The sequence below is a fragment of the Cygnus atratus genome, chromosome 1 (genome assembly GCF_013377495.2).
Source record: "Cygnus atratus isolate AKBS03 ecotype Queensland, Australia chromosome 1, CAtr_DNAZoo_HiC_assembly, whole genome shotgun sequence".
NCBI lineage: Eukaryota > Metazoa > Chordata > Aves > Anseriformes > Anatidae > Cygnus > Cygnus atratus.
The window spans coordinates 137,216,320-137,234,811 of NC_066362.1; the positions used below are offsets into that span (position 1 = coordinate 137,216,320).

The window sequence follows — 18,492 nt, forward strand, 5'->3', positions numbered from 1 at the left end:
GCTCTTTTTAACATGCATATTTAATGGAAGATAATATTGTTTCATAATCATGAGATTCTGAAGCTGCAGCTTTATAAGAAAAATACTAAATCTTATTAAACTTGTGATAAAATTATTGGTGTTGGCAACCTTGCAGACCTATGCCTAGAGCTGCAGTGTTTTCTTCCTCTAAATACTGTAACTAAAAAGACTTTAATGAGAGCCAAGGAATGTGGCTCTGTCTACCCAAAATCTTTTGGAATTTTTACTTTTCCCTAATGGAAATGAAAACAAATCTTTTTTTCTTTTTTTTTTCCTCTATAAGCTTTTATGGACATCTGAGTTGACTTTTGTAACAAAGAAGGATTAAGCAAACTCAGGAAAATGATAAATGTGGTTTGTATTAGTGTACTAATTAGCTCATAAATTTAGGAATAGTTAATCTTTTAATTTTGCTGAATGAAAATAGTGGTCAAATCACAGATCAGATCTTGGAACTGGACTAATGCAGTGCTGAATTAAAAACCCCTGAGCGTAAGTGTCTGATCCCATAGCATTATGAGAACTGGAAGTTTTGCTACTGGCTTTGAAGTGCACAAAGTAAATCTAACCAAAGTTGTAAAATATTGTTCAAGTAGCCAGATACTTAACAGATAATAATAAAAAGTGTGATTTATTAGGTGTCTGCTTCTCATTGTACTGTAATCCAGCAATTAACTATGTTGATTATTTTTAGTACATGGAGCTAATTAGCGCACTAGTAGCCAGCATAATCCTACGTTTTACTGCAGTTTTTCTTTATGTACAGATGTATGTACACAGATATTCAAAGACTGTACATAAATATTCAAAGACCATCCCCTAGAAATACACACTATTTCAAAAAAACTTCTGTATGCCAAGTGATAAAATATACTTGCCGGTCACATGACTTACATTTGTTTAGAACTCTCAGGGTAGAAAATGAGTAGAAGCATTATCTGTTTTACACTGCTCCCCTGGCAATCTCACAAGACTGCTCCGGTGATACACAGGGAAACGCATATTCCACCCCAAAACACGTTTAATTCTCAGCTCTTCAGACTGGGTCCTAGCCAGGTGGTGGCGATGCGTGGGCCAGGCAGCCAGGCACGGTTTACAGCATGGTAGCAGAAAGTAGCTGGCAGACGCTGCACGCTGCTGCCTGCAATAGCTGAGAGCCTGCTCTTCCCTCTAATGGTTGCACCAGGACAAGGCTGGAAGAAAACTGGGCTCAGTAACACTCAGCATGGAGAATGAATAGGCTCCCATTCTCACACCCCATAAACATCCTCATGCACGCCTTGTTAAACACCACCCAAGAGACTGCATTTCAAGCAGTTTTCCATAAACTCCAGGTGACCTGGGTACAATGCTAGATAAAACCATAGGATAAAATACAGCACTAGAAATACGTGAACCCGGGATTAGAAGATCAGGGGGACTTAATGAGGAACCAGCCTTCACATCTGGACTGCTGTAAACATTGCCCGAGCCAGGGACCTTGTGGAAAAAACATCACACTGATAGTAATTCAGCAAAATGTTCAAGAAATGTTCACTGCTAGCCCTGCAGTGATATGCAGAAGAACTAATCTAAAGCCATGCCGGAAAACAACTGCTGAACCAATTTTCTACTTTGGATTGTAATGCACCTGCTCTTACAGTATCTGCATTTTATACTCTCTTTCTTTTTTCCTGCAGGAATGTAAATACTCCCACATGAAACCAACCACTCACGTAAAGAGAAAGCCGGCAATCAGGACTTAGTCTGACTACACAGTGTGCTAAAGTGGAAATAAAATGTGTTTGCAAACACGGAATGTTGAAATGCCTGGAGCCAGGACACAAACTGATAACCTACAAAGGAATTTGTAATTATACCTCCCATTTGCACAGAAGGAGCTGCAAATCTGCAAGCAATCAACCAGAACTGATACAACTGCAGTATTCCACCTCAAAGTGGTAGGAGGTCGAGAAAATTCAAGCCTCAGGTCTCACTCATGTTCTTCTCAGAACATAGCTGCCTGCAAAACATGTGCACCAAGTCAGCATTGCTGACATTTTTTCTCTGCATATGATGCTACTTCTGGAAGCCATATGATCTGCAGTTCACCATCCTAGCTCTATTTTCGGTAAGCAGCTGCAAGAAAGGATGAAGTGGCATGGTTAGCTGGTATGGGTGGGTAGTTTAAGGGATTCCCAGTTATTAACATTTTCTTAGCCTTCACTTTAAGCGAGGCTGCATAAAGCACCCAATGTCCTCTCCATTCCGGCCCCCCTCCCCAAAATAGTACCAGGACTAACAATTTTTGTTTGAGTGACAGAATGCTAGATTTTATCTTGCAGTAAGTGGAACACAGCATTTGCACTCCCCTCAAGTCTCTCTGACTGCATACCGTAAGCAGGTTTATGAGGAACATCACCTTGGCAGCGCATCCTCAATGAGCACTTCTGGACAAAATTTTCAATTATAGCAACTTAAAAAAAGTGACCAGCTTGTCAGAAATATTCAGCACACTTACTTCCAACTAAGTTAACACATTAGGGAATCAGGACACAGTTATTTTCGTTCTTATATATAGGTTAGAACCTAACTTCAGATGCCTGAATTTGAAAATTGTGAAATGTGTCAGCAAAAGCACTGTCAGAAGACTGATCAAAATTAAATACTCTTCTTAAAGCAACGTCCTAAGGAAATACTGTAGTTCTCTTCCCCATATAACATGCATTTGAAAAGCTCTAGAATAAAGACTCAGAAAGATCCTGATGGGTGAACCTCGCTTTGATCTAGAGCATGAATTTCACCTCAACCTTACATGCCCTGTGGAACAGTGACAGCTCGACTTTTGAGATTGCATAAGGCCACATCTAGCACAGCCCTGTGCAACGAGTTATGCTTGCTACTGCAAAAGCATTTACCTGACCTAACTTTAGACTTCAAAAATGCGGTTGTGGATACCTCAGACAACAATCTGTATCCTTATTTAGTAGTGAAAAACGACCGTTTTAAAGTCATGATTCACCTGACTTATGTTAGATGTCTACCTCAGAATGAAGTTAATCAGGCCCTAGAAATGCCTCTTCACTCCCAGCAAGCACAAAGGGAGTGCAGACAACTCTTTCTTACCCAGATTTCTAAGCTGTACATACCCAAGGTTATGAGGGAAAAAGCCCAGCCCTTCTTGTACGTGATATGCTGACAGAGAGCAGGAATATTCCCAACGAACACCACTGCCGCGTGTCACGGCAAGAGTGACAAAGCAGGGCAAAGGACTTTGACGTTTAGCCATTCATGCACATTATCTGTACTGCTGGGATCACTTTGAGCATCAACACTGGTAAAACAAGGTCAGAAATAAGCTGTGTGCAACAGAACCAACAAGAACTGGAAGCTAACATGGCTCCTCAGTTTCTGCACCAGTTAGCACCTCCAAAAACTACAGGAAGGTGCTGTAATACATGGACACACCAGTTTGGGTGTATTAGCCCCACTGTCCAGCGTAGTAGCTTCACACAATCACCCCCTTATTAATAATTGTTGTGAGTTACACCGGTACAGCACTCTCCTGCACCTCTTATAAAGAGATTCCCAACTTACCTAACAAGTAGTCTGCATCTTTAACAACACTGACCATGACCCTTCACTTTAACTTTCAGGTGTCAGTTGGATATTGCATACTCGGTATTTCTATAGATCATAATTATTCAACCAGACTTTTAAAGGAGCCCATCCTTGAAACAGAGATATTTCACATAAACTGTAACACAACAGAAAAGATTTCTGTTTTCCTTACATTGAAACCAACATAGAAAAGGCACAGCCTCTCTACTTACCGTACCAGCAAAAACAGAGAAATCGTGGTCAAAAATGAGTTTCAAGTTTCAGTCCTTGGTAGAAGAACAAAGAGGTTAATTTTAGGTATTCTTCCACTTTGGGCTAACTTTTGGGGCTCATATAACTCTCCAAACACATATCCCTAATCGCAGATATACTGTTGAAGAGACCTGATCCATCCAGAGGCATGTTCAAAATATCCCTGTCAATTGCAAGTATTTTTATGACTTGGTGATGGCGCCCAAAGCACTTTAGTTTAACAGAAGACATGTGGAATTGATTCCTCTCTCATACCAATGTTAATCATGACAAATTCTAATAAAGTCAGAATTAAATTGCTTCGAATATACACTAGCATGCACAGGAGAATACTGTGACTGTGTGTATTTCTCAGATATTTTTCATTTCTTTTTTCTTATTTCTCCTTTTCCTCTGGGAGATCTCATTGCCAGTTTCAACAAAGGGCATCATCTCTATGCAGATGATATCCAACTCTACAACTCTGTCAACTCACTCTCTGATCCCCTTCTTGCCACCTGTCTTCAACATGTCAATCAACAGATGGCTACACCATCACTAAGGAATGCTTCAAAGGCATTCAAAATGTTTTAAAAGTCCTCTTTGTTCCATGTCTGTGGCTCTGCTATCAGTCTTCTTAATTCAGCCCTTCAGTTCTAGGCCAAAAATCTTACCGTGATCCACAACAGAGCTCTCATTTTCCTTTCCCCTGCTTTAAAGCTACTTCCACAGTATTTACAGATTTTCCACACTTTGACACCTGCTTCCTCTACTTTATATTGAATGCTTTACACGAGTTTAGAATAATGCCATTTTATCCTTTTTTTTTTTTGTCCAAAACATACTTTCTAAACTTCACCAACCAACAGGCAGGAAACGAAGCACTACTTTGTTTCACAAAGTGGAGATTCCCTCAAAAAATTCCAACACCTCACAGGTTTTCTTGAATGCAGAACTTCATTTGAAGGCTTGTGTAAATGCATTTTGGCATCTACAGCAATAAGTCAAAGCCATTCAAAATACTTACAACGGAAGCACTGTTTTTGTCAAATGCTAATATTCTCAGTATTATCGAAATATAATTGTATTGATCTCTATGAGATCTCTCTCATGGCATCTAATCTCGTGCTTCACCTTATTTCTTCCTTCTCTTTGTCCTTTAGCCAAGCCCCCAGAAATTAGAAAGCAAGGCCATCCCTTCACATATCCTATGTTAACCTCATCTGCATTCTTAGGCCTTCAGTCAAAACCATTGAGATATGTAGATGGTATCATCTCCAGTACAGCCTCAGTTCCACAATAGTATTTCAAGGATCTGTGGCATCAACCTGTCATAAATGTTCAGAGCACCTCCCATGTTAAAGAAAGGAGAATGCAGAAGTAAAGCATAGCCACATAAGGAAAATATAGGGAAATGCAAGTAGGGATCTGAGGTAAAAATATAGATGACCCTCTGATGTACAAAACACCAAGGAAAAAGTTGCATTGGGCAAGGCCATGCTATGTAACAAGCCATTGAGAAGTTTAGGTTGGATATTAGGAAGAACTTCTTTACTAAAAGGGTTGTTAGGCATTGGAATAGGCTGCCCAGGGAAGTGGTTGAGTCACCATCCCTGGAGGTCTTTAAGAGACGTTTAGACGTTGAACTCAGTGATATGGTTTAGTGGAGGACTTGTTAGTGTTAGGTCAGAGGTTGGACTCGCTGATCTTGGAGGTCTCTTCCAACCTAGATGATTCTGTGATTCTGTACCTAGAGCCTCACCAACGTGAAAGCCCGTGAAAGCTGACAGGTTTTCTGTTTGCTACCCAGCCCAAAACAGGTTTTTTAAGAGACTGGCACGCAGTGGTGTCTTAAGCGAGATATTAGCCGTCTTTTCATCTGCTACTGCTTATTTCCACCTCCCCTTGCAATCCTGTAATAGCAATGGCAACAAGAGCAATCATTCGTGTAGAAATGCAACAGAAGAAGCATTTTGCGTTCTCCTTGAAGCGGCTCTAGCAGCTGGAAACCACAAAGGTAAGCTGTGTGTACTTTCCCAGCTCCTCTCAGTAAATCAGCCAGTGAGGACCCAAAGGTCGGAAACTGCGGACTTGGCATCGCTTCCCTACAAGCTCAGGGGGAGCGAGGGCAGTGGGGAGGCTGTGCACACACGGTGACACGGGCAGGCAACCCCACCACACCCCGCTGAGAGGCGGACACAAAATGGCCGCGCCTCCCCCACCCCTCCTCGTTACCACGGCAACCTCCCGCCGCCAGCCCAGGAGCGGGGCGGGAGAGCTCTCGCGAGATGTTGACGGGCCGGGGCGGTGGGCGCGGGGCGGGACGGGGCGGCGCGGCGCGGATTTGAAGGCGGCGGCGGGAGGCGCCGCGCGGGGCAGGTGAGTGCTGCGCGCGCCTCCTTTTTCCCGCTCCTTCCCGCCTTTTCCCGCGGGGCGGGGGTCGCGCGTGCTGCTGCTGTTGGGCGCTGTTATCGCCCTCCCCCCCGCCCGGATCGTGCGCGCGCTCGCTTGCCAACGGTCGCAGGTGTGCCGTTGGCGGCAGGTGCGCCGTTGGGCGGGTGGGGGGGGCGGCAGCCGCAGGCGGCCTCGCCCTAGGCTCTGCCCGCCCCCGGGCGCCTCAGCGGGGCGGGGGGGAGAGGCGGGGCGTGGCTGCGGCTCGCGGCTGCGGCTCGCTGCCTGCTGACGCGGCGGTGCCGGTGCTGTGTGTGGTGCTGGGCTCCGCGGGGGGTGTGCCCGGCGGGGTGGCTGAGCTCTGGGCGCTCCTCAGCCTTCACGGGTTATAGTTACACCGCGGGACGGGGGCTGAGCTCGGGTTTTAGCTGCCAGCCCAAGTGCTGGGTGTTGGCCGAGCTCGGGTGTTGCCCATTGTAGGGCTTCCTCGGCAATGTAACTTGTGTATCCCCACTTTAAAAGCGAGGGCTTAAAACGTCAGCACTTCTAAAGGCATATGTAAACGTGAAGGCTAAAACATGAGAGGCTTAAATAGCTAAGTCCTGCAATTCCTACTGTTTTTTAATAAGTTTTACCAGGGCAGTTAAGTAATTTGGCTGTAGAGGTGGCAGTAGTAACCTGGGGTTGGTTCTCAGGGCTAAGCTTCAGTCCTCTGTTTTGTTTTTTTAATACACTTTTTAAAATTTATTTTAAGTGAACACTTAACCTGAAATGATGCTATGCCAATCCTCAAGTTGCACTGTGTTCCACATTGCCCTTAAAAACCTGTGAAAGTGAATATCAGAATAAATCTGTGCTTAAGCTCTCAAATGAGCATATGGTACTAAGTCCTGGGGAAGGGTCTTTGGATGCCTGCTTGGGCATAGCTCAACCTGGGAATACTGGCATATCACAGTGTAAGATTTTACATCAAGCACAGCCTTCAGGATGAAAATTCAGCCTTCAGACTTAACCCTAAACCCTTTCACTGGAAGGTTTGCTTCTTAAATCTTCTTTATGCTATCACCCAGGCTTTGCATAAACTGTTTGCTTGTAGGCAGTTATTTCCAAGTTCATTTCTAGTTTTTGAAGCCTGTTTGTCCCAATGAATACGTATTATACATTCCTGGAGAACACTTGTTAGACAGCTGTGTTTGGGTGCAGTTTCTCTTTATCCAGTCTCCATCACTTACAAAGTATGCTTTTAAGAAGAGCTATTTTCTGGGTTTGACTTCTAATTAATGACTTGTGCTTACAAAATGTGTCTGTGCCTTTGTAATCACATGCTATCACGTCTCTCCCCACGCCTGCTGATATCACGTGGGAGTAACTATCAGCACTTTGTTAAAACTGTAATGTTAAAGAAGTGTTTTGTTGTTTTTAACAGGGCCCTTGGCTTCTGTGAAACACTGGAAGTTAAGTGGAATAAGTAGATAACTCAGACTTTTGTTTGGAATTTCTTCCAACAAGAAAGAAAACTTGTAGAAAATGACACCTGGGAAAGTTTTGCAACCTGTATTGAAAATGAAGGTGGATGAACTGTTTTTGTGCTGGTTTAGCCAGCCTGCGACTCAGCTGACTTTAAAGGACTGCTTGAGAAGAATCAAGAATGAGGAGAAAACTGAGATTGGAAATGGAGATTCAGGAAACAGTAAAAATGAGAGGTTCACTACTAAGAATTCCGACTCCAAGCAAAGCATATTAGGAGATATCAGACTACCCTTGTCTTTCAGCCCTCCTCAACTTTCTACTACTCTTCCGTTGTCAACTTCATCCAGCTCAAGGAACGTTTCTAATGTTAAAGGAACACGTAGATCTTCAGGAACCAGAGTAGTAAGTCTGTTTCTTTCTTATTAGACCTATTTGTTGAAATTGAAGTGAATTTTGTGGCTGTGGCTTTGAGTTATGCAAGTAATTAGATCCTCCACAGGAGATGTCTGGAAGTGAAGCAGCACCACAGAACATGAAATGTCAATGTTGGCATGTCATTAGTGCTCAGTGGCCTGAGCTTCTGAACGACTGTCTTGGCTACTTGTAGTTCTGTTGCTTTTTATAAGTTGTATGTGCCTGACAAACTGAAAAATGGATTGCTTTTATTTCCAATAATTTTTCTATCAAGAAAGTATTGTCCTGGTTCCTTAAAAGTGCAGAATTGGAAGCATTTTAAAACACCTGATCTGGTACAGCTGACTAATTTGGTATATTCACCCTAGTTAGAACTATAATTTCAAATAAGCAATACTGATCTGTCTTGCTGATAATGTACATGTCCTGGTCACTTCAGTGGGTACAGCAGATATAAGGAAAGGTCAGGGTAAGTGCTTCCTGCTTTCTGAAGGATTGTCCTGTGCAATAAGGTTAAGGCTGGTGTATCTGTCTTCCTGTGTTCTTTAAGTTATAAACAAACTGCAAGTGGTAGAAAAGATAGAAATAACTTCTTTTTTCTTTTAGAAAGTGGTTTTCCATAATGCTTTTTTTTGAACAAATAATTTTAATAGCCAGAACTTGGATAGATAGGTCAGATAGCCTTGGCTAATAGGGTATCCTGCATGAAATGCATTTAATGTTTTATACTAAATATCTAATGTATTATCAGGCATAATAGTGTACAGAGGTTATTTATTTAGTTTAGTAAACAGATCACAGTTCCTGGCCATCTCTTCTTTAACTTAGTTTTGTGAGAAGTAGCCAAAGCCAGGTGTTGATGCTTCAAATACCATGCTTCCCGTAACAAGCCCTTCCACTGTAAATGCATCTATCCACAGTTGTGAGTTCCCTGTGTTTGTTTGCAGTGTTATTTTTACAAAATACTGCCTTGACTGCAAATATTCCTCTGTCTGATGACACCAGGCACTATTGTTAGTGCAAGACTCAAATTTTGCTCTGCTGAATCTGCATATTAACAAAGTAATTGTTTTGGGACTGTATGGTACACTCAGTGCTTCCGTTCTAAGAAGGTCTCGATTTATGAAAGACAATGTCTTCTATGCAAGAATGGCATCCCTGCCCCCAGCCTGACTTGTTTTTTAGCGGCTTGCAGTTCAGTTCATTCTAATTTCTAGACCTCTTAAGAAAAAGTTTAAAAAAAAAAAAAAAAACACTGGATAGAAAGTGTGATGACTGATGAAACTAAGCATTGCATGTATGATCTGCCTTGTATCAAAGGAGTTGTTAACAGAGGCATGCTGTTGCTGCTGTAGTGCTATAAATTCCAGTTACTTAATAATACAGGTAAGCTGTAAGTGGCTGCTGCTTTCAGCCAGTCTCCATACTTCTGTGCCTGACGCAGTCCACTGGCCAAACCTTCTCGTGTCCCAGGGAAGCCACCTCAGGTTGGTAAGGGGTAGAGCAGTCACAGCTGAGGAAGATTAAGAGTGTCAGTTAATTGTCTGTTATTGGTGTCTGTGCATATACCTGTATTTTTACCCACTGGCATAACAATGTGACAGTTTTCCACTGAAACAGTTAATCTGAAGTTTTGCCTTGATTTTTTTTTAATATTAATTTTCAAATCTAGTTCAACCTGGAGTGCCCGCTTCTTAGATTCGGGACATCAGAGTCCAAAGCTTGTCAGATTGCCTTTATAATAATAGAGTTGTATCTTATGCATAATCACTACCCAGACTACAAAGCATGACAATTGATTTACTTTTTCCTTTATGTTCATACACTCGTATTTTCTGTTCTAGTGAAATGTAGAAAGTTAGCAGATGCTCAGTCTATTCTTGTGTCAGATAAACGAGCAAAGGAAGAGTTTCCTTTAGAAGCCACTGATACATGATGTATTCCATCACTAATTTGTTTATTGTAATTTTTCTTCATGTATGTTGATTGCTCTAAGTGGGTGCCATAAAGAAGAAGTAAGATTCATGAAGGTGTAACATTATTTGCTTAATTGGAATCACTTGTATAGTGCTGAGAAGCAAACTAGATAGGTAGATAAGTGTTTTTTTATCCAAAGAGTTGGATGGAGGGAAGTTTCTATGCGATAAACTTATTTGTGACTTTATTCAGCTGAACTGAAGCATCATACAAAAGGTTCCTAATCTTTGAAATGTAAATTTTATTTGGAGTAAGCACCAGCTCTTAAGATATCCCAGGAGCTGCATAATTACATGTTCTGTCATGACAGTGGATTTTCTCACAGAAAGCAAAATATACCCCTTTTCCTTATTGTGCAGTCAAAAATTACCCACTGCAGTGTCAAAAGTGATGCATCTGGCTTTGTGCACTTCATCACTGTTCATAAATTGAGCCACAATGGTTTTACCTACTTAACTTGAGTTTAAGCTTGAGGTCCTTGTCATGCTTCTGTAAGCGGAAGACAATGTTTTGAATAGCTTTTTTAAAAAAGAAAGCTTGTACTGTAGCTCTAGCGACTGAGATTTAAACTCTAAGTAACAGTTCTAGAAAATGCTAAAAAAATAAAAAATTTGCTCAACTCTGTGTGCCTGAGAGTGACATTAGGAAAGGGCTCTTACATCCAGTCATAAAGAGCTGGACAATGATTTTCTTTAGGGCTATGTAAGTCAATATAGGCATATTCTGTATACAGTAAGGAAAGCTTTAACAAAGAATTCTTATAATGCAGCATATATAGGTAGTAAATTTGCTTTGGTAGGATACATTTTGGGTATCATTGAGCTGAATCACTACATTTAATTATGGGTAAGGTTGCTGTACAACTTCTCCTGTCTCTGGGAATGTTCCTATTGAAACTTTTCCAAAGGACATCAAGCAGTAAAGCTGGTAACAGAAAGCTGACATCCACAGGTCATTACTAAGCAGTAAGTATGAGTGTGTAGGAAATGCCACTTTCATACTACAAGTTTCTGTCTGCTTCTAGAAAACCAAGTATTGTAGAATGCTTTCTTGGAACACCAGTCTTGAAATCCATACAGAATTCAACTATGAAAATTCATCTTAGCGTGTTTTGATGTGGGTGAAAACAAAACAGTGTTTGTTTAGATGCTTTTGGTTAATTTTCCTTTAGGGAAGGTGCTTTGCCTTTGCTTGTATGATCTCACTCAGGGAGATCGGTGTCTGTCTTGCGTCTGTTGCACAAGTAACTTGTGTACAAGCACAGTAACTACAAAGTTCTGGTGAACTTCATTATGTGATGTAAAGTGCTTGCTAGCGCTCTATATTGTTCAAGTATATTCGTGATTTTTTTATATGCTAAATGTATTGAAATAACAAGACATCAGAGGCATAGAGAAACTTCAACAATTGTCTTTAACAACAGTATACTATAAAATAGTCAAGAAATTCTAGAGCTGTAACTTTGAAACTTGAGGAATTGTTGCCGTAGCTTTCTTCTAACCCTTATCACTACTGTACATGGGTTTAACAGTGTTTCTGGCACTCTAAATTATCTTAAACATATGGAGTATACACAATTGTACGCTGTTCATCACACTGTCAAAAATGCCAGGCCTCAAGGCCTAAAAGATGCCTCAGGCAAGATGTTTAATCCAAACCAGCTGGTGTGCTAGGCATCTGGGGAAACAATTCACAGAATTCCCTATGGGCATTTTGGAAGGGAGGGGAGTTGCAGACAGAATGTGATATGATCTGACGAAGTTCAAAGTTATTTTCCATTTCTCTGCAGGGTCAACCTTTAATATAAAGGTACTTCTTAGGCTGGTTTCTGTATATCCTTTTCTTGATAAGCAACCTGTTCCTGCTTGTTATGCTGTGACAATTTTTAAAACTCATTGTCTTGTATTTCTCTAATTTGTAATTTTTCCTACTGCTTTACTATATTGTGGTATAGCTTTATTCATCACTGCCATTTATGCTGGATTTCAGTTTCCACTTAGTCAATTCAAATAGTGATACTACTAGAATCCATTTTAGTTTAAAGGAAGACTAAAATGAAACCATTTACCATTAAGACAAAGGTTTGAGCATAACAGCACTAATAATTGCTGATTGGAACAAATGAACTGATGACTTGAGTTAAAGGGTGGGTAGTAAGGCTTAGATCTGCATCCTTTAGATCAGGCTCCATGTTCTGCAGGTGGGCTGTAGGGTTTTTGGGGAACCTCCTTTTGCTAACAAGGAGAGAAACTGTTCATAAAATATTAGAAAAGTAAGAGGAATGAGCTGTCAAATTCAGACAGGTTTTCACTTTGGTAGTTATTAAACTTTGATGTCAGTCTCGATGTTTCAAGTGCCTTGTCTTGCATGTTGCCTGCATCAGAATCGCTACCTCGTATACCTTAACACTAGAAGCAGTGTTAAGTACAGTCTGGGAAACGCTAGCTGCATTGGGATTGCATGGCAAACTAGATTAGACTGTACTCAGTCTTGCATAACACATGATCCCTAACTCCGCATTGAGCAAAGCTAGTGTTAGTAGTGCTGTCTCCCATCACTAGGTTGGGAGGGTGGCAGACTTGGCTTCCAACTCAAGCCTGTGACTTAAAAGCAGACTGTAAATAACCTGGTATCAAACTGATGTACTTTTATGATGATAACAAGGTAATATGACAGATATCAGCACTAACATGTTCACAGTAAAGGTCCTTCTATGGTGCCAACAAAGGAAGGACAGCCAGAAGTTCATATAAAGGTCTGGAAGATTGCAGCTATGGGTATTCCTAGAAAATCATTATTAAAATCATTATTAGTTTCAACTGGGGTGAAATAATAATGGTCAACATAAGCAGTACCAGTGGTATATCCTGTATTGTTCTTAAGCTTTGCTGTACTGAATAGCTTGGAACAGAAGAATTGTTATCCTGATTAGAGAACCAGTTAGTCATTTTGTGTAAAAATGACAAACAGTTATTCACTGTTATAGCTTTTTGGTAGTTTTCTTTATTACTGCTGTATATTGGACCCTGGGACATTAATATTACACTTGGCAGGAATAGTATTTAGTTTGTTTACACATTGTGCTTTGTTAGAAGAAATAGTAATCTCTTACAGTCCTCTTTCAAAGTGGCAGTTCCACATGAAAGAGAAGATATATCTGTCCTATTGGAAACTCGTAAATATTCCTTATATGCTGCAACCAGTTCTAACGTTTTTGACATTTCTAGTGCTGAAAAACTGAATTTGGAATTATATGTGGCTTTCTTTAAATTTAAAATTCTCATGACTCCTGACACAGGGCAAATGCAAATATTTGGTCGCAATTGATTACTCAAAGGCACTCTTTCCTGTGGGAGTAACTGTTGTTTAAAAGCAAATAAGCAAAAAATTCATAGTTGCGTGAGATCATTATATGCAGATATTTACAGTTGCTTGTCTATTCCCAGTCTTTCAAAACATTTAAACTAATTATAGATCTACATCAGTCATTGAAACAGTTCATTGTTTTAGCAGGTGAGCAGTCTGGGATGAAATTAGATCTTGATATAATGAAGACAGCTTTTTTTTTTGCCTCAAAGATGCAAGAGGCTCCACAGCTGAGAACCCATCTTGGATTTTTGAGAACCTCTCCTCCACATGCCCTACACTTACTCTGTCAGCAAGAAATGATCTTCAGGCCAAAAGTATGTGTGGGCTTACTTCAATACAAAACAATGTGGTTCATCCAGTGAACTAGTTTGTCCGTTGATGGACATAGTAAATGGCTGCACAGAAACTTTCAGCGAGCAGTGTTACAGGAAGAATCTCTAAAATACCAGTGGTAATATCATGGTTCTGTCTCTCAAAAGTAGAGGCTTTGCATACATAACTGTTTCGAACTAAATGAAAATTAGGCAACTTAAGTAGCTTAATTGGAGAAGATACCAGTTAAGCACATTCATTGTTTTGTACAGTCCACAACAAGTAGGTACCAAATTTAATGTTTTAACTGTGTCACAATATACAAATAACTCCTTTGTGTTGGGTTGAAGTATTGTGTTCTCATCTTCAAGTTAACCAGATGGTAATAGTGCATTGGTAGTTAAGATTAGTTTGTATTCTGTCAACAACAGATACAACTTAGTTATTCCACAGAAAGCTAACCAGTGATCAAGTGATGTGTTCATAAGTATGTGCTGGTACTTCATGTTAGATGTGCCTCTTTCCCATAGCAATCACTATTCCATATTAAATATAGGTAGAAATTTGAGAATTTTGAGTCACCCGTGTACCATCTCTAGACCACGGGTACTTGCAGTGATAACGGGCTCTTAGGGCTGCTGAGATATGTGCTTAAATAACCTTTTGCATACTTTTTCTATTAGGTTCTATAGTTTCTGTTTCGTATGAAACAAGCCTTATGTATTTGTTCTGTGCAGATTTTAATAGAAACTTCTGCTGGTTTCAGGCAACAAATAAGGTGAGTTGCAAGAGTACAAGGAGACTTCCACAGCATTTATAGAAATAGATGAGAAAGGAGAATGCAGAGAATGAACTTCTGAGTGGGCAAAGAAGGGAAACAGCAAAACTATCAATAAAATGGAGCTGTAAATATGCCCACCATGAACAGTCTTCATCTGGGGCTTCCTGTCACCTTGACAAAACAAAGCTTGCAAAGCTTATGAAACTGCTTGACTCAATCTGTTTTTAAAATTTATCAATCAGGAGAACAGCTTCTAAACAGTTTTCTTCCTATAGAAGCTAGATCTGCATTGATAATCAGCTGATCCGGATTCTGATAAAAATTTCTACTGGATATGATCATATTGTATGTAGTGAATAGTTTTTATTCTTGTGGCATATCTCATTGACTAAGAAATCAAGCAAACTTTGAAATTAAATAATGTTGAAGGTACTTAATAGACTAGGTTTTTCTTACTTCAGTCTAACATTAGTACTCATAAATAGTCTTCATTTGCATCAAACACCTTTAAAAAGTTTTAACTGAAAACTTGAGATCTGGAACAGAGATCACCTTTATCATTGTCTTATTTGCTGTTAACATACCAAGGGGTGTCTCCTAAAATATTGAACAATGGCTTATTTATCAAGTAACAACTTTAGTGTAAACTAGAATGTTTGAAAAATATTTATACCTTACATCAAGTCTCTTGAAGATAGAAAATGGAGAAAGTTGCTAGTCGAGAGTACTGTTGCTGTTCTGGCAGTGTGTTTGTATTGGCATATATCTGTAAATTGCCTTAATTCTTAATTCTTATTTCTTCACATGTAACATTCACCCCTTTAGTTACCACACTGGAAGTTAAAGTTCAGAAGGTTACCAGTGACCAGTTTCTTTGATTTGCCTCCTTTCTTTGCCTTTTTCTTTACCACTATACTCTGTTTGCAAGTTTGGAAGTACAAGACCTTTATTTAGTTCTGTATTATTTATGAAGTTTGTTACCCTGTGCTCCTTGTTAACCAGTATAGTTTCTGTTGCTTCTCCATTTCCTCTATCAGCATGATAGTTTTAGGTCAAGAGTGGGCCTTTATAGGAATTCTATAGAAATTCCATTGTTGGTTAAGTTACGATTTGCAATCTTGCTGGCTGACTTGTAGAACAAGGAGGTCTGTATCTTAAGCTTCTTGATTTATTTTTACCTTAAGATCTTCGGGGAAGGAAATGTGGAGCAGAAGCATATGCAGTAAGCTGTCCTGCAGCTGTCACTGACTCAAAATTATTATCTTGTGATTTCAGGGACTAAATTACATGAGGTGTTAGCTTATGATGCCCAAATTAAAGTAGTTGTTGTACACCAATCATTTTAGTTTTGGAAATGAAATTCTAAGACGTGTATTTTTGAAGGGATTCGTTGAAAATTCAGTTCATGTCAAAGTGATAAGTACTGAACAGTTGGTCCTATGTTTAAATAAATTGCTGGGCAATCTAAGAACATGAATGACAATGTTTTTTTTTATACCAGATTACTTTGTCAACTTCTAAATTAAGGTGATACAAGGTAAGTAATATCAACCTGGAAAGAAGTAAATATCCAAAATGGTCTGTGTGACTTTGAAAAGTTGCATAATGCATAAATTAGGCTCCATTATAAAAGTACCTGTCTCCTGTAGGAAAGTCTAAGTGGCATTCTTAATCAGCTTGAACTGACGCTTCATTTCAATGTGTTCTGCTACGCATAGGCTTACCTTGATAAGCTTCAAATGTACAAACTGTAGCTTCCGCTGTGGATACACTTCATTAGCATCATGGTTCATTTAAAAACAGCATTCTGTTAGAGCAGGTGTAGCTTTAATTTGTATGAGCCAAAATAGATATTTTTATTATATCAATCTCTGTTTAACAGCCACCTCAGCAGCATCAGTTTGGGTACAGCTTTTTCCGTGATCTAATGAGTAGGTTCATGTGAAGATCGCAAATAGTAAAGAGGTTTCACCTGTAAAGACCATTCCAGCAACCTATTTCCATCAAAACTCTGTTTATGCTATGCACAAATAAATAAAATGTGAACTGAATCTTTTCCTAATATGGCAGAGAACGTGAAAATTGTTCTGAATGGGATATACTACTATCCTTTAACTTTCAGGCTTCGGTTTTATATCTCGTGTTGACGCTTGCTGAAGTTAGTCTGCCAGATGCAGTTAGCAATCTAAAAAGGCTTGTGCTATGTCTTTGGAGTCCAGGCAGCGTAATCATAGCAAGGTGACATGTATCTTATCTTGCTTCCAATCTGATAACAGCCCGTGGCGTGGTGTACATACATGGCATTCTTCTCGTAATGCGCAGAGAATCTGATCAGCCCATCCTTCCTGAGCTATCAACGTATATCTCACATCTAATTGGTGTCTTGCCGTTCAGTGTCTTACCTCCTAAAAACTTGGGATTCTCCCAGTAACTGTAGAAAGAACCTCCAGGCATTGTTTTGTCTACTCCAAGAGTACTGGAAAAATTAAATCATTAGAGAAGATGTGCACATGCAGGTTTTCCCTGTTTTTTTAATTGTCTGAATGTTCCATGGTGGAGGCATTGCATCCTTCAAGGAAAAAAAAAACTTGATTCCTTCTGTGGTCTGTACTTTGTAGACTGTCTCCCTTGGGTTTTGTCAGACTACCGCTGGACAAACTGTTTGGGCTCTGGGTCTTAGAGGCGACTCACTCAAAGGAGAGTTAGGGATGGATAATAATGCTTTGTTTCATTCTTCTCACAAGTACGTTGTATTCATCTCACAAGTACATCATCATCTTGTTCTAATCTCTTCAAAGCAGTTTGAAATGAAAAGATATTAGTAGGGAGCAAGTTAAATAAGTATGTGAAGAACTTGGAAAACTGCATGCCTGGGATGCTATTAAATCCTTTTCCTTATCCATCAGTATAAGAATAAATAAGTTTCAACTTTGTGCATCCTTGTTTCATACGAGCCATAGGTTTTAGTCAATGAAAATAAAAATGCTTGTGAATTCAAGATTGAAAAATCAATATGAATAGGTTATCCCCACCCCTGAGTGGGTCAGCCTGTCAATAACTGTTAATGTGCTTAGGTTGCTTAGGCAGTTATGGATCAAAAAGTAGAATGTTCTTTGCTTTCTATTTATTCTTGAAGGTTCCCATTCTCTAAAACTGGCATGTTTTACAGGACCCGTCCTACTAACATTTGAGATCATTAAATCTTGCTATGTACTGCATTCTCCTGAGAATATTTTGTTTATTGCTCATAATAATGTAAAATAACACACACAGACAACTGAGGCTTTAATCCATTCCTATAAAGAAGTTTTTTCCCTCGAAAGGCCTTTCTGAAGACTTGAAGGGAATTTTTAGATTTCTGTCCAAGAAGTATTGTTGTTCCTCACTTATTTTGACTTCATCAGTGGAAGTTGCTGTGTACAGCATTAAACAGAACAGTACTGCTGATGCTAGGGAGCCTGCCTAAGCTGTGTTTTCTCACCTTGGTCAATATCAAATAATATCAAATCTGACTGAAATGGACATCATCTTTTTAATCTTCCCCTTATTTTTCACTTTGTACCTTAAGAGCTGCTGATACAATAATGGTCTGTAGACTAACACTGGTTTGCAGGGTTAAAGATCTGCAGGTTACTGTAAGTAATGTTCCTGTGCAACCAGCGTTATGTTTGCACAACAGTAGATGCAAGTGACATTCAGCAGTAAGTTTTTTGCAGAAATCTAGACTTGTTAGACATTCAGTCGGACTGTGGAGCTTTGGAGGAAGGAATAGGGAACCAAGCAATTATCAATCAAAGATGCCTCATTTGCATAAATTAATATCTAGTTGCAACATCTCTCAGTATATCAAAGGCCACTGTCAAGAGTTATTTCTAGATTAGATAATACTAAATAAGGGTGATAGTCTAGTTAAAATCTTTGAAGAT

At 39.8% G+C, this 18,492-nt stretch overlaps 1 protein-coding gene across 3 annotated transcripts in view; it reads left to right on the forward strand.

Moving 5' to 3' along the window:
• The first annotated feature begins 6,134 nt into the window (after positions 1-6,134).
• PPP2R3B (protein phosphatase 2 regulatory subunit B''beta) overlaps positions 6,135-18,492 on the forward strand; it is a 51,245-nt gene continuing 38,887 nt past the window's right edge. Inside the window, exons 1-2 of one of the 3 annotated variants that reach the window (XM_035558097.2) lie at positions 6,135-6,231; positions 7,670-8,115. In XM_035558097.2, the coding sequence (XP_035413990.1) occupies positions 7,771-8,115 (345 nt within the window). In that variant the 5' untranslated portion in view covers positions 6,135-6,231; positions 7,670-7,770. The remainder of the gene's footprint in view (positions 6,232-7,669; positions 8,116-18,492) is intronic. The other 2 variants (XM_035558098.2, XM_050710232.1) reach the window with 2 other exon arrangements.